At 48.8% G+C, this 15775-nt stretch overlaps 1 protein-coding gene across 1 annotated transcript in view; it reads right to left on the bottom strand.

The window, feature by feature from the left end:
- Positions 1 to 347: 347 nt before the first annotated feature.
- LOC131752256 (death-inducer obliterator 1-like) overlaps positions 348 to 15775 on the bottom strand; it is a 28750-nt gene continuing 13322 nt past the window's right edge. Inside the window, 3 exon segments of the mRNA XM_067027598.1 lie at positions 348 to 476; positions 10679 to 11006; positions 11182 to 11328. Of these exon segments, the coding sequence (XP_066883699.1) occupies positions 419 to 476; positions 10679 to 11006; positions 11182 to 11328 (533 nt within the window). The 3' untranslated portion in view covers positions 348 to 418.

The raw sequence follows: 15775 nt of genomic DNA, 5'->3' as shown, positions 1-15775 counted from the left end.
GAGTAAAAATTGGGGTGGGAGAAGTGGGGCAAGGGAAAAATCATGTTTCATTATAAACATGGAAATGTTTCTTTTTAAATTGTACACGTATAACTTTGATAAAAGTAAAGAATAGAATTAAGTAATAGTAATCATCTGGTCCAACCCTCTTACTTTGTAGATCACAGAACAGAGATCCACGAAGTAAGTGATTTTCTCACAGTGATACAAACGGTTAGCTGCACAGTTCAGATGAGATCCGAGCTCCCAATTCCTAGCCAATCACCTACTATAACCCCTTCTGAATGAAGATTTAGACAGCTTCTCACATAGACAGAAAATTCCTTGGGTGCGCTGGAGACGTTTCCTGAGGGCGACAGCTTCTCTGAGATGTGCTCCACGGTAACAGCAGTTGGTATGATCTTCCTGGCAAGCTTGATTAGGGCGTGGCCCTGGGAACCTGGAAAGGCCCAGCACTTCCCAGGGTGGACATCCGGCTGGAAAGAAAGCACTGCATTAATCTTTTATCCGCTTATATAAATCTACTCCTACAATGTTGGCCAGCTAATCACTCTTGACCAGAGAACTTGCTTATGCCTATAATATGAAGGCGCTGTGTGGGATGTATCAAACGGGAAAGCTTCCATGATACCCATAGTTTTGGTTGTGCTGATGTCAATCAGAGCCTTGTATTGCGTGAGTATGTTTTCTTTTATTGCTCTAACTAGACTGTAAGTCACTACAGGGAGCTGGTTGCTATGAGTGGTGAAGGCACTGGTGAAGACGGTGCTGGTGGTGGTGGTGAAGAGGGTGGTGGCAGTCGCTGTGGTGACAGTGATGGCAGGTGATGATGGTGATGGTGGTGGTGAGGGTAGTAGCGGTGAGGATAATGGTGGTGATGGCGAAGCTGGCTGGACTGGTGGTAAGGAAGAAAGATGATGTCTACCATTTTCTAGATCTAGACTGTACTCTGGAGTGAGATCTATACATTTTCCCCTGAAGGTATTTCTAAACTGGAAATAAATTCAGGTGTGTAGTTATAGTTAAGAAGAGCTGTACTGTCAGTTGGTGTCTAGTGCCTTTTGAACTGAACTGAAATGATAGTGAAAATCTTACTTGGAAATTTTCTCCTATTATAAATGGACTTTATAAATATGTCGTGGCCTGAACAGCACATAGCACAGTACTTGCACTTAGGGGTCATGCATCTTCAACAAGTGTTGGTTGAGTGACTGAAGTTTTCAGTGGAAAAGGAAGACCACAGAATCAACTTAAAGAAAAGATACGGAATGTGTATGTTTTAGTTGAGAAGTACATACTCTAGTCCACTGATCTTTGAATAATAAATAATTATTAATTAATTAATGAATCATAGTTCATTGCCCATAAGTAGGAAATATTTCACGTAGTTTGATGACAGTAAAAATGAAAGAGGACAGTTTCAGTTTCCCTGACAAGTTCAGAATTGTTTCCGTTTCAGACATTAATATTTTTCATGATAAGTAATAGGAACAGAATCCTAAAATATAAACAGGTTATTTTAAATCTAGCTTTTACCTGGAGAATGATATCTGGAGGCATTTCATAATTTAAGAACCCAATCCCATGCCAGTAGAGTTTTGCTTTGTTATTTTTGTAACTTTCTGAGGTCCCAGCTTTAAGAACAGAGGCTCCAGAAATTATAAAATAATTTTTAAAATTAAAAAATCACACAATTCAAAACACCATTTAGATTTTAATGTTGTTGGGGAACTATTACTGGGCAAATTACAAATAAGGTAAAATTCATACCAGGAAACTGATAAGAAAAGTATGACTTTCAGCTTTCACTACCACTGAAATTTTGTCACTCTGAGAAAACCATTCTTGCTCTGTGTGGTTTCACAAAATTTCTGGAACTGATATTACAATAAAAAATGGAAATCTGGAGCAATTGATTTAGACATGGAAATATTATGTGTACTGTGTTTATTAGCTAAGGAGACACATGGATCCCCATATTGCAACAACTCATGTGATAAATAAGCCCAATTCACCCAAAAACAAAAGCAGAATGACCAGCAATGTCATAAATGTACTAACAAGTTGTATTCATAACAGCCATTCTGCACATGTATTGAGCTTTCATTTTAATCAAAGAAATATAAAATATACTCATCAAATATTATCCCTTCAGGTTACTTCATTTTAGAAGCAAAATGTATCTGATACATAAGAAATAAAGAAAATGCAAGTCACTTCCTTAAATTCCATCTGGATATCACAGTACAACATTAAAAACACACATACGTGATGAATATCAGATCGCCAGTGCCTTTTCTAAGATGGTAGGATTTGAAATAGTGAATGTACCCAGGGTTGCAGGACTTAGCAAGTAGAAACACAAGATTCCCAGTTAAGTTTTAACTTTGCATAAACGATGAATAATTTTTTAGTACAGTTACGTCCCATACAATATCTGGGACATATACTAAAAAATTGTTTGCTGTTTGCCTGAAACTCAAATTTCACTGAGCATCCTTTATTTTACCTGGCAACCCTGTGAGTACCTTGTTTTTGAGTGCTGATACGGTCTGCTCGGTCAATTAATTTTCCTGCTGGACTGACTGGTTGGACAGGAATTAAACTTCCACATACTGATGTGAGGACTGACCCCACCCCAGCCATAATCTAGTTCAGAAAATGCTAGTTGTGGCAGGTAGGGTTTTTAAGTAATTCAAATTCACTTTTCTCATTCTCATTTTTTAAGTTTCTATTCAGCTTTATTGAGATATACATACTACCCAATTTACTCACTTAAAGTGTACAAGTCACTGGTTTTTAGCATATTCACAGAGTTGCACAACCATGACCGCAGTCAACATTAGAACACTTTCCATCAGCCCCCAAAGAAACCCTATTGCACCCGGCGGTCACTCCCTACTCCCCCGAACCCCACCCCATCCCTAGGCAATCACTGACCTACTTGCTATCTACATTTGCCTATTCTGGCCCTTCTCTCTTGCTGTCTCTTTGTAGTCAATCACAGTAGTAACCTTTTGAATATGGCTCCTTTCACTTAGCACAATTGATACATTTGAGCTTCCTGGCAGGTATAAGGAATGTGTTCCTTCTCATCGCTGAGTAACATTCCACCGTATGGATACATCACAACTAGCTATTCCTTCACCTGTTTCCAGTTTGGGTGACAATGAGTAAAGTTGCTGTAGACATTCTCAGACAGGTTTTTTTTTTTTTTTTTTTTTTTGCGGTACGCGGGCCTCTCACTGTTGTGGCCTCTCCCGTTGCGGAGCACAGGCTCCGGACGCGCAGGCCTAGTGGCCATGGCTCACGGGCTTAGTTGCTCCGCGGAATGTGGGATCTTCCCAGACCAGGGCACGAACCCGTGTCTCCTGCATCGGCAGGCGGATTCTCAACCACTGCGCCACCAGGGAAGCCCTCAGACAGGTTTTATTGTGAACATAAGTTTAAACTTCTCTTAGGTAAATATTGATATGTAGAGGTGGAATTGCTGGGTCATACATGTTATGTTTAACTTCATAAGAAATTGTCAAATGTCATACCCTAGTGAAGTAAGTCAGACAGAGAAAGACAATTATTGTATGTTTTCACTTATATGTGGAATCTAAATAATAAAACGAGTGAGTGAATATAACAAAACAGAAACAGACTCATTGATACAAGAGAGCAAACTAGTGGTTACCAAAGGGGAGAGGGTTGGGGGGAGGGGCAAGATAGGGGAAGGGGATTAAGAAGTGCAAACTACTAGTTATAAAATAAATAAGATACAAGGATATAATAAACAGCCCTGGGAATATAACCAATATTTTATATGTAATGACTTTAAATGGAGTATAAGCTATAAAAATATCGAATGACTGTGCTGTACACCTGAAAGTAATGCAACATTGTAAATCAACTATATTTCAATTTAAAAAAAAAGAACGAAATTGGCAAATGGTTTTCCAAAATGGCTACACCACCGCTACGTTCTCACCAGCCACATGTGAGAGCTCTGCTTGCTCTCCATTGCTGCCGCCATTTCACGAGTCAGGTTTTGTTTGTTTGTTTGCTGTTCTAATGGGTACATCTACATTTCACTAATGGATACTAATGAGAAGCATTTTTTCACGTGCTTTTTGACATGCATGTATCTTCTTTGATGAGGTGGCTTTCAAATCGTTTGCCCACTTTTTATTGGATTGGCTGTTTTCTTACCATTGAAATTTGAGAGTGTTTATAAATTGTGGATATAAGTCCTTTGTCAAGTATTTGGTTTGCAATCCTGTCTCCCAGCCTGTGACTTGTCTTTTCATTCTCTTCAATGGCTTTTTCCAAGCAGAAGTTTTAAATCTAGATGAAGTCCAAATTATCCATTCTTTTCTTTTTACAGATCACATTTTGGATATTGTGTCTAAGAAATCTTTTCCCAGCTCAAAGTCACAAAAACTTTCTCTTATTTTTTCTTCTAGAAGTTTTATAGCTTTAAGCTTCATATTTAGACCATACTTTTAACATTTAACGTATTTTGAGTTAATTTTTGTAAGGTGTGAGCTGTGAGTCAAGGTTTATTTTTGCATATGAATGTCCAAGTCTTCCAGCACCATCAACTTGCTTTTTCTCCTCTGTCAAAAGTTAATTAGTGGGCTTCCCTGGTGGCGCAGTGGTTGAGAATATGCCTGCTAATGCAGGGGACACGGGTTCGAGCCCTGGTCTGGGAGGATCCCACATGCCGCGGAGCAGCTAGGCCCCGTCAGCCACAACTACTGAGCCTGCGCGTCTGGAGCCTCTGCTCCACAATGAGAAAGGCCACGATAGCGAGAGGACCACACACCACAATGAAGAGTGACCCCCCCCCACTTGCCACAACTAGAGAAAGCCCTCGCACAGAAACGAAGACCCAACACAGAAACTGCTACCCCCAACATCTTCTTTCAAAAAAAAAAGAAAAAGAAAATAAGCCCTGGGGCTCTCCTCCAGCTCACAGCAGATTCCACACCTCGCAGGAGTCTCCAGGTGGCTTCCTGACACCATGACCCGGAAAGCTGATAACCAAATAACAGACCCTGTTTGAAGAGAAACCAAGCCCTCCCAGCGCGGCGCGGACTCCACACCAGTCGCTTAAGGACAAATGTCTTCCTTTCCTCCACTGCTCAGCAACCCGAGGGCTTTTTTAGTTTTCTAGTCCATACGCTGGCTCTAAGAGTAGAGAGGCAGCATTTTAACCTCAGGTCCATTAATTAGATGCAAAGTGAATTCTTTTGGCTTTTCATTATTCTAGAAAATGAGAAAAATCCCTCCAGTTTTGCAAAATGTTGCCAGACTGAATATTCTTAGAGTTTTCAGCAGTTTTTAAACAATACAATTCATTTTCGAGACATTTTACAGACCTAAACTTACTCCTACAATTTTTTTAAGGGTGTGGGCTTAAATGTCATGCGGACAGGCGGGTGGCCCTCATTCCTGGGGTTCCTCGCGCCCTCGCGCTCCTGTGGGTGTGGGGACGCGGGGTCCGCACGGATGCGACCCCCAAGGACCCCACCCCAGTGCCCCCGCCCCCCTTGGGGCCCCGCGGCTCCAACCCGGCTGGATCCTGCAGCATCCCCAGTGGTCACCACTGAGCAGCACGGCCCAGCTTCCGCCCACTGCTTTTACATGCGGACGTGGTGCTCTGATTGTTCAAGACAAGCTGAAAACCTGGATTTTTAGGCAATATATCTAGATGTTTAAAAGTCCATGTGAGCTAAACTGTAGTTCCCTTGCCAAGACTGAACTTGTAAGAATCTACCTAGGATGTCCTTTCTCGTCTAGTCCCAATACTTCTATTAATATGACCTAAGAGAACACATTTCTTTAAAAAGAAATTTCCAGCAGCTTCTCTCCCCTCCCTTTTTGTGGTTGTGAATTACTATAGCAATTCTTTAAGAGCTGAAAAAGGTGATATTTGCTGTTAAAACATCTCCTAGTATCTGTTATCACTTCAATGTGGAAATTAATCTGGGTATGTGTACATTTTTTCTTCCCTTTTAGATTTTCTATTGTTAAAAGGCAAAGGCCACATCTTCATCTTCTTCTGCTCTCTTAAAGACTTATGTTACACACTTCTGAAATGCTTGTTGACTTGGCATAATTTGTCGAAGCTATACGAGGGGGATTTACACATTTAGAGAAATCAAGTTCAAAAAATCCAACTGTTACATCCTCAGTGGCTTTTGATTTATTGTAACTGCCTTCTTATTGGAGCAAACTCTTGATTCCTTGTACATGAAATGAATAAATCTTATTTCCACTTGAAGAGAAAAAGACACATTATGGTCCAATACAAAGAGGGGGGAAGGAGGGGGAGGGGAGGGAAAATACAGCATGAAAGTTCTCAACATCCCTGAAGCTATCACTTAATAGGTGGGAAAATTACAGGATCGAGGAGGCCAGTGGTTTATCCAACTCACTCTCAGAGGGCTTGTAAAAATAATAGCTAGCTTTTCTTTCATGCTTTACAGTTTTCAAAACATCTTCAGATACACCATCCTGTTCACTTCTGAAAACTACAGTAAACACAGGCCACCCTGGGGTCCCATTTCACAGGTAAGGAAATACACCTTAGAGAGGAGGTCATAACTAGGATGCCTGCAGACAGCAGAGCAGCAGAGCTGGAAAGGTGCATCTTCTTGCTCTAAAAGCCATCGTGACCTGTGCCACCTGCAGCCAGGGAGCAGACCTGAGCCCATCTCAGGTGGGCTGTTCATACCTGGCCCCGTTACCTGTGCGTCAGCAGAGCGGGCCCACCATTTGAGCAGGAGCTCCTTTCCCCGCAGAGAACAGAAGCCTCTCTGTAGGCAAGGACTGGGAACTGCACAGTGAAAGCAGGGTCCCATGGCTACTCTACCCCCCAGAGCCAGGGAGCCACAGCAATCCACTAAGAACTAAGGACATACAATGTGGTCCGTGCCCTCCGAGCTGTGGTCATCAAACTGGGTTACTTGAGGACACCCTCATGCTCAACCAAAGAAAAACTGCAGACCCAGCCATCACACTGCTGCAATGGTGCATTGCCCTTTGGGGTCAGAACTTCTGGGGCCAAATCTAGGGACAAAGTGAGAGTGTTTAACAGCTCGTGGGAGAATCCAGAAACTGAGCCAGGAGAGTTTGTGTGAAAAATAGTGAGGCATTGAGTATTTATTTCTTTATTTCTTTATTTCTTCCAGGCTACAAGGGCTGGAAGGCCTGGTGCCTCCTTCATCTACCCATGTCTGGCTCGACCTCCATCTGTCTCAGAGTATTCAGAACTGCCCGTGAATATTAGTACATGTATGTCAATAGAATTTGAAATCAGATTCTGTTCAAATAGAAATGTGAATAGATTGGAAAAGAATCGATTTTTTTTTTCTGACAGAAAGTCTATTATGACTGATTTGAAATAAGGATGAGTTCTGTCATTTAGAGTATATGACACATCTGAAAAATGAATGAGCTAAATTTTCAGCTCTGAGGCTTGATGGAATACATTTAAAGCAAAGGTATAATAATTATCCTAGAAATTACATACTTTGCCTCTACTAAACTCATGCTAAAAGTTAGATGTAAACATAAAATTTTGCCAGGAGGTACACAGATTTCCAAAATTATGTTCAGGAATATGTAACCAAAAACCTACAGGCTACTGCCTTAAGGATACTTAGGTTTAGTGACACTGTAAACCTAGGTGGTGAGGGGACCTTCAAGATGGAGGAGTGAGACTTGGAGATCACCTTCCTCCCCACAGATACATCAAAACTACATCTACACGTGGAAAAGCTACTACAGAACACCCACCGAACGCTGGCAGAAGACCTCAGACCTCCCAAAAGGCAAGAAACTCCCCACGTACCTGGGTAGGGCAAAAGAAAAAAGAATAGACAGAGACAAAGAACAGGGACGGGACCTGCACCAGTGGGAAGGAGCCGTGAAGGAGGAAAGGTTCCCAGACACTAGAAGCCCCGTGGCGGGCGGAGACTGCGGGTGGCGGAGGGGGGAAGCTCCGGAGCCGCGGAGGAGAGCGCAGCCACGGGGGTGCGGAGGGCAAAGCGGAGAGATTCCGCAGAGGATCGGTGCCGACCTGCACTCACCAGCCCGAGAGGCTCCGTCCGCTCACCCGCCCGGGCGGGCGGGGGCTGGGAGCTGAGCCTCGGGCTTCAATGGGATCCCAGGGAAAGGTCTGGAGTTGGCAGAGCGGACACAGCCCGAAGGGGTCAGTGCGCCACGGCTGCCGGGAGGGAGTCCGGGAGAGTCTGCAGCTGCCCAAGAGGCAAGAGACCATTGCTTTGGGGGGCGCGAGGAGAGGGGATCAAGTGCGCCGCTCAAAGGAGCTCCAGAGACGGGCGCGGAGCTGCCCAGGAGATAGTTTTATAGCTTTACATTCCTAAGTGCAAATGCCCTCTCAGCTGAAAACGGCTCCACTTCCTAAGCAGACCTACCAATACCACGAAACCTTAGGCTCCCCCAGGCCACCCAAGGACAGGTAGCCCACCATCTCCCAGGCAGCTCTCCCACTTTTTGCGGTCGAGGTCCCTTTATACCCTTAAAACCTGAGGACCCCAAAGAGCAGTTGCTCATGTGGGATATGTATTTCCAAAATTAAACCTGAGAAAGGCTTTCAGAATTGTGGATGTTCCCTGATACCACATCAAACCTCAACAGGCCGCAGTTCCATGAAAAGTAGCTGTGACACGAATCTGCAACCACATCCACGAATGCTCCACACCTTCCTGCGTTGTAACGCACTCTGAAAACATCTTTTGCCTATGTGCACGGTGGTCAGTTGGACACATGCAGAGTCCACACGCTGGCATATTTCATTAGACGACATGAGACGCATCTGTTAATGTTAGCGCACATCTCGTTTCACAGGCTGACATTCAAGGGCTGAGGTGCCCATGAAGACACCCACTCGTGATCAGAGGAATGGCTTCCAGAATGTCCTCTGCCTGCCCTTCTGACGACAGTGGTGACTCAGGGGAAGGAGGAGCCGGCAAAGGAGGGCGTGGAGGCAGGAGGGCCAGGCCGCTGCACTGGGCATGGCACCCAGATGCTTCTGCTCAGATGTGAAAAGATACTCTAGCAGGTTCGCTTTCTAATCAAAATGAATTCTTTTCACTTAAAATAGTAAATCTCTCACTCACTGTTAACAGCCACTTACTGAATAATTTACAGCCCACTAACCAGTCTGGGGCACAGTCAACAGCTCGACTGGCTCTCGTGGCCCTTCCCGGACCGACTGTCACTGACGCGGCCCCAGAGCTGGCAGAACAGGTCCCCAGGCCGAGCCACAAGCTGGAGCCTTGGCCAGCTCTGCAGGCAGGAGCGGCGGAGGAGGAACGCACTCGGCCACGTGGCTGGGGGTGGGGAGGGCTGGGGAGCCCCTGCCGGGGGCGTCCTCGCAGCAGCCCAGGGCCCTCGACTGTCCTCCATGCAGATGGGCTATGCTACCTCTGAAGAGCTGAACTTCTAAGGCGCCAACGCTAGGGCCTGCGGCGTGAATCACGCTTCAGGTCAAAAGACGCTGTCTGTGGAGGGTCAGTCACTGCGCTAAATCCAGGGAGACGGATGGGGTCCTGTCCTCGGGAGGTGCGCCAGCCCCACAACTTGCAACAGCTTTACATGCTTCCTAACAAAAATGATACATCCCAGACTCCGCGCAATGCTCGACACTCCACCCTTTGTGGTCACAGGCATCACAGGGGAGGTTACGATTAAATTACTTAACATTTACATTTGTTTCGAAAACGGTAAATTGCCTGGAGACCAGCATCTAACTAAGCAGCTAGTATTTTTCTATGCTCTCAGCTCTCAGCTACTTCATCTACACACACCCGTAAGCGATCTAACAAAGCTCCAGAGTCGGAGGAGTGTTAGTTTTGAATTTCCCCACTAATCTTCCGCAGGATTTTGCATTTAAATTGGGCTGTTTTTGAAGCAGTCAAACCTTATCTGCTTCGCCTGTGCGCCTTATGGCTGCATGCAGACTTGAAATGTAACTAGCACCGTGGAGGTGACTTACTCGTGGAAGAACAAGATTCACTGGGCTACCGGGGCCTCGGCAGTGACCCTTAGGGAGATGAGGGCAACGTCTGGCTCCTCCCCGCTCCGCTCCCTCACGACAGGCGCCTGGCAAGGGCACGCTGGACACAGTCAAAGGGCTACTACCACAGGGGCGGTGGCAGGGGCAGCTTTCCCCCGAAGGCCCCATTTTCTGCCTGGGGCCCCTGCGGGCGTGCCCACTGTTGACTGTGACCCCTAGAGAGGAAAGGGCGCCCCGAGAAGACGCAGCAGCAGTGAGCACGCTGGCTGCATGCAGGGACAGGGCTCCCGCCGGGGCCAGGGCTGCGTCCCCGGCTCCGCACAGGGCCTCTGTCCCATGGTGACAAGCGGGGTGCTTACTTACCGACCTCCCTTTGAGGGTAGTGGCGAGGCTTATGACTCATCAAGTAGAGGAGAACTAGGTGGGGGGCCACTGAACTATCATTTCCAGATCTCAGCTCCCCAACCAGGGATGGAACCCCGGTGCCCCCTGCAGCGGAAGCGCGGAGTCTTAACCACTGGGCTGCCAGGGAAGTCCCACATGTGACATTTTTCTAAAACAGCGGGGCGACTGTGAAACAACCACCCTTTACGTGGAAAACTTTCTACTTTAACAAGTAAGACACAAAGTGGAACAGCCCACCTTTTCCACAAGATCTCCTTCAAGGAGCGTCTTATGTTTTCCCGAATTTGAGCATCTGGCTGTGAGGAGGCGGGGCTCGCGGGGCCCAGGCGTCCCGGGGCTGGAGAGGCCAGGGGAACCGAGGTGGTCCCGGGCTCCCTGACGGCGCCCACCGAAGCAGCGGGGCCGGGGATCTCTCTGGAAGCAGTTGTGGCAGAGACAGGTGCCAGCCGTGCCCGCTTGGCCGGGGGAGCGCTGCCCGAGGGGGAGGGGGCAGCCGAGAGCCACGGCCCCTTGCGGATTGTGCGCTTCAAAGCTGGTGGCGACTTTTTGATGGCCGGTTTGGCTGCTGCCGTGTTTTCGAGAGGAGGGGACTTCTTTGGGTTTTTTTTTTTTTTTTTCGGTACGCGGGCCTCTCACTGTTGTGGCCTCTCCCGTTGCGGAGCACAGGCTCCGGACGCGCAGGCTCAGCGGCCACGGCTCACGGGCCCAGCTGCTCCGCGGCACGTGGGATCTTCCCGGACCGGCCCACGAACCCGTGGGAGGGGACTTCTTTGGAAGGTTTCTGGGCGAGGGCTGCTTGCCGCCCCCAGAAGAGCCTGGAGGAGCCACCTTCTTCGGCACCGCTGCCACCGCCGCCTCGGCCTCTGCGCGTCTGTCCTCCTTCACGGCTGCAAAGGAGAGGGGCCCGCTTAGTGAGGCAGGGGTGCAGGGGACCCCACATAGCACGTGCACCCGAAACCAGCAAAGCTAATAACCAGGCATCACTGTGAGACAGATTTAAAGAGCATTTTTTAAAGTAACTGTTAAATTCAGAAAAGGAGTGTAAAAAGGGCTACCAGCAACATTTATGAGAGTGAATATACTTTGTTGCAGAAAGAAATGCTTCATTATGAAAACTTTTACTTCAACCGATACACCAGTAAGCTATCAAAGGCTGGATTTAAACCGTTAGCTTAGCTTGGAACTCGAAGGGCAAATTTCGCTGTTATCAAGAAAGGTACAGATGTCAAAGACCACTCTCGTGGAGAGTCCCAGGGCAGTTTCTGGTGAACAGGAGCTGAGAAAAACCCTTCCAGGGTGGATCAGACACTTCTCTTCGAAGGCACACCCGAGCCCCACCCCGGGGGCCCTTGGGGCATTGAAGGGCCAGCAGGAGCCCACCCTGGGGCGGGGCTCACAGGCGCTCATCGTCCTCTCGGACAAAAGTCAACCGGACACGGTGACGGTAATAAAAGACAGAATTGTTGGCAGAAAACTGCAGCATGGGGGGAGACCAGTTATTTTCCCACTAGGAACCGGGTGGCAGGAACGCCACCTGCTGTCATTCACGTTCCCATTCGCGCCCCTCTAGCTGCAGCTCGCTATTGGGGAAGACAGCAGGTTAGCACTTTTAACCCAAACAAGGATTACAGCCAAAAGCTAAAGTGAGAGTCTCTACGCCAGTACTTCGCATGGACTGATGACACTTAATCCCGTATCAGACCATCAGAATTACAGTCAGAGGCAAGCAAGCAGGTTCAGCCTAAGGCCAGCCCCTCGGTCTTAGGGGCGTGCGGCCCAGCAGAGGTACCTGGGCAGCCGTGACTGAGAGCAGGGGCGTGTTCCCAGATGGCCCTGCTCAGGCCCACCGCCCAGAACGTCTGGGACCCAGGGCAGAACGGGTTCGGGGGTGGGGGGCAGGCAGGTCCAGGGAGCAAGCCAGGAGAGCACAGGGACGCCACCTAGGGCCACATCACACAGGACCGACGGAGAAGCCACCTCCCCAGGCGCACAGGCTTTTCTCAAACTAGCCACAGCGCAGTGAGCCCCCAGATTCTAAACGGGAGACTTGGAGATGCTCTAGCAGCCTTCCGATTTGACGCATGGGCTGAAGACCCACCAATTCCAGGCAGCCGCCGGTGCTTCTTGCAACTGTCCTAGTGAAGCAGGGAGAAAATGTGAAGTCCTGGGAGAGAGGTGAGACCCTGTCTACAAGTAAGGCCTGACCCCACAAGAAGCCCCCCAAGGCGTTCACAGCCTACACCCTGCGTGACCATCCCGGCGAAGGGCCAGAGCGCTGCCCCCAGGGCTGCCTTCCTCCAGCGCTGGTCAGGCCGCTCCAGCCACAGGTGTGAAAAGCCCAGGGACCGCAAGATTTTTCCATTTCATGGTACAGGTGAAATTACTTAATTTTAACAAAGTTTGCAACAGCGCTACACACATCCAAAACTCAGAACCGTGTCACAAGTACTTCATTGTTGGGCTTCCCTGGTGGCGCAGTGGTTGAGAATCCGCCTGCCGATGCAGGGGACGCGGGTTCGTGCCCCGGTCCGGGAAGATCCCACATGCCGCGGAGCGGCTGGGCCCGTGAGCCATGGGCGCTGCGCCTGCGCGTCCGGAGCCTGTGCTCCGCAGCGGGAGGGGCCGCAGCAGTGAGAGGCCCGCATACCTCAAAAAAAAAAAAAAAAAAAAAAGAAGAAGTACTTCATTGTCATCGAGCAACAGCCCTGACTGCAAATCTCCTATTTTCAACTCACAGAGCCCCCTCGACCTCATGTCCCCTGGTCCACGGTGTCCCAATCACGGGCCCCACGTGTGCCGGCACCCCCGGGCTATGCTGTCCAGCCTTTCCCAAGACCACCCGCTCCCCGCTGGGCAGCCCGCTTGTGCTCTACATCCACCCTGCTGTCACCCATGTCCCGTCAGCAAGTCACGGCTAACTGTCTAACAACGTAGGAACTGGGGACATCATAGGAACTAAAACTAAGAACTACGCTTCTACGTATATTATTTCAGCAGCTCAAATCCATATCCCTAAGGCGCTACCAGACCTCAGTGCATGGAAACTTATCTTTACCAGCTCAGCCTTGGCTAACAGGGTCCACAGCACCTAATCTGTGTGTGTGTGTGTGGGGACTGCTAGAGCTTAGGTGAAATGAAATGGACAGAGGCCCTTCTTCTTGGGGGAAGGAACGAGAGCGGAGTGGGGCAGGACCCGGCGCCAGCTGTGACTGCCAGCAGGGGATGAAGGAACAAACCTGTCAGGATTAAAATCGAGTCCTAAAACCAGCTCAGTCACTGACTTTTTACAAACTTTGCTGAGATTATTTTAGTAGCACACTTTTAAGCAACTCTAAAAAGCTGGCCTAAGTTGCTTCCAGAATTCTCAATGAGGCGGCGCCCATGATGGGGCCTCAATCAAATCTTATCATGTGACATTTACATTGTTTCAAGTGACAATTCCTGTTGACTTCAAAAACATTCAACACTAAAATCAACGCTTCTACAGGTCTAACCTGTGTTTTCTCCCATTCAGGGAAACCAGAAGCCAGGAGCTTATTTTTAGGACGTTCACAGTCCACGTGATTAAGGTGACCTGCTATCCAAGAGTGGTCACAGTAAATGAACGCCATCTATTTAAAAAGCAGGGGATGGCTTTCCTCAACCATTATGCTGCTCTTCTATAAAATTAGCTGCTTCTGGCTTTTAAAGGTCAACTTGCATTATCCCTCACCTGCGTCTCAGAGCGTTTGTAAGTATAATTACGTAAATAAAAAGTTGGTAAAATGTGGAAACTGGTGGCCCTCAACAGCAAGTCAGCTCTATCCCTCTTCTTCTTTGAGGAAAAATGCTCGAAACAGAAAACAGTTGCGTCTGGCCCCACCGCCAGCTGGACGTGGGTGAGCTGCTGCTGGAATGGCAGTGACACGGTGCAGTGCTCAAGTGTCTGACAGCGACAGAAGCATTACTGCTGAGTAGAGCTAAAATCAGATTTGCAAGTTCTTCATCCAAATTCCCTTTTAAACTGTATTCTGCGTCGACATTCACAGAAGAGCAAGGCGTAACCAACCAACCACGAAGCACCACTTCTAGAACAGGAAAGCAGCACACGCCCACGGTAGAGTGGCTCCAGCAGTGGCAGGTCCCCAGTGCCGCCAGCTCGAGGCAGGGTGACCACCTGCCCACGTGCTGGACAGAGACGGCCTCGTGGGAGTGCACACCCAGTCTGGGCCATCCCGGGGGCTGCCTAGGGGGAAAAGAGTGGCCCACGTTCCAGGCCAGGTGCTGTCTTGGGGAGCAGATACAGGAGGAAAGGCTGGCCGGTGGCCGGCCCACCGTCCCAGATGACGTCGTTTCTGCTGGGTCTGGCCATTGGTTTATACTGGAAACGAGCTGTCTGTGGTGAAGCCCGGTAGGAACCAGGCAGGCCGGTGCGCTCAGGGACCAGCGACACTCTAATTGGCTAACTTCCCAGTAAGCATGAAACTGGGGGCCTTGTCACACGGCAAGGTGGGCCGTGGTGCTATGGCATTGCAGGCCACTGGGTGGCACAGGTGGGCCTTGTTGGGGACAGGAGGAAACGGGAGTGGAAGCCGGGTTACTCGGAGCAGACAGTGCTGTGCAGCAGGAAGGGGAACCAGCGCCGGGCCAGGAGCCCAGTCGCACAGCATTGCGCGGCCCCCGTCCAGTGACAGCTCAGTGACAGCCGTTGCCGGGGCGGCCCCTCACAGGGACCAGTGAGAAACCCTGAGGGATGCTCGCTGCTTTGTAGCTTTTGTCCTGCGCCAAAGAGGTGCCAATTCGCCCTAAAAATCCCCAGATATGTGGCTTTGTCACACTGACACGGTAGGGGGTAGGAGGGGAGACAGTACTCAGGATGATTGGCTGTAAATGCCAAAGGAATCAAAGAGCTTCCGATGTGACCAGGTGCCAAGCAAGGCCACGTGGTGCAGGTCGGAGCGTCCCCTCCCCCCCCATTCCCACAGGGCCCTAGATCCACCCAGGCTCAGGGGTGAGGCCGAGGCAGCTATCGCCACAAGGACCGGGTCACGTTAAGGGGACCATCCAGGGCTCAGAGGACACAGTGGAGCATCAGCAGGGGTTGGAGGGAGTGGGCTCTGCTCACTGTGACATCAGCTCAGCCTGACACGTGTACGAGGACGTTTCTCATTTCAACTTTGTTTCTTGGCTGTCAAGACTTGTCCTAGTGTGAAAAAGCAAGTAGCAAGACAGAACCATTTTGCTCTTGTGCCTTTGCTTAAATATTCTGCACTGAATTATTCCTATACAAGTAAAGTTATGCTTACACAGAAACGGAGAGAATCCCCACCAAAGACCTGGGGGGCCTGATCTCCA

Source organism: Kogia breviceps, chromosome 3 (genome assembly GCF_026419965.1).
Source record: "Kogia breviceps isolate mKogBre1 chromosome 3, mKogBre1 haplotype 1, whole genome shotgun sequence".
Classification (NCBI taxonomy): Eukaryota; Metazoa; Chordata; class Mammalia; order Artiodactyla; family Physeteridae; genus Kogia; species Kogia breviceps.
This window is presented reverse-complemented; position numbering and strand designations above follow the sequence as displayed.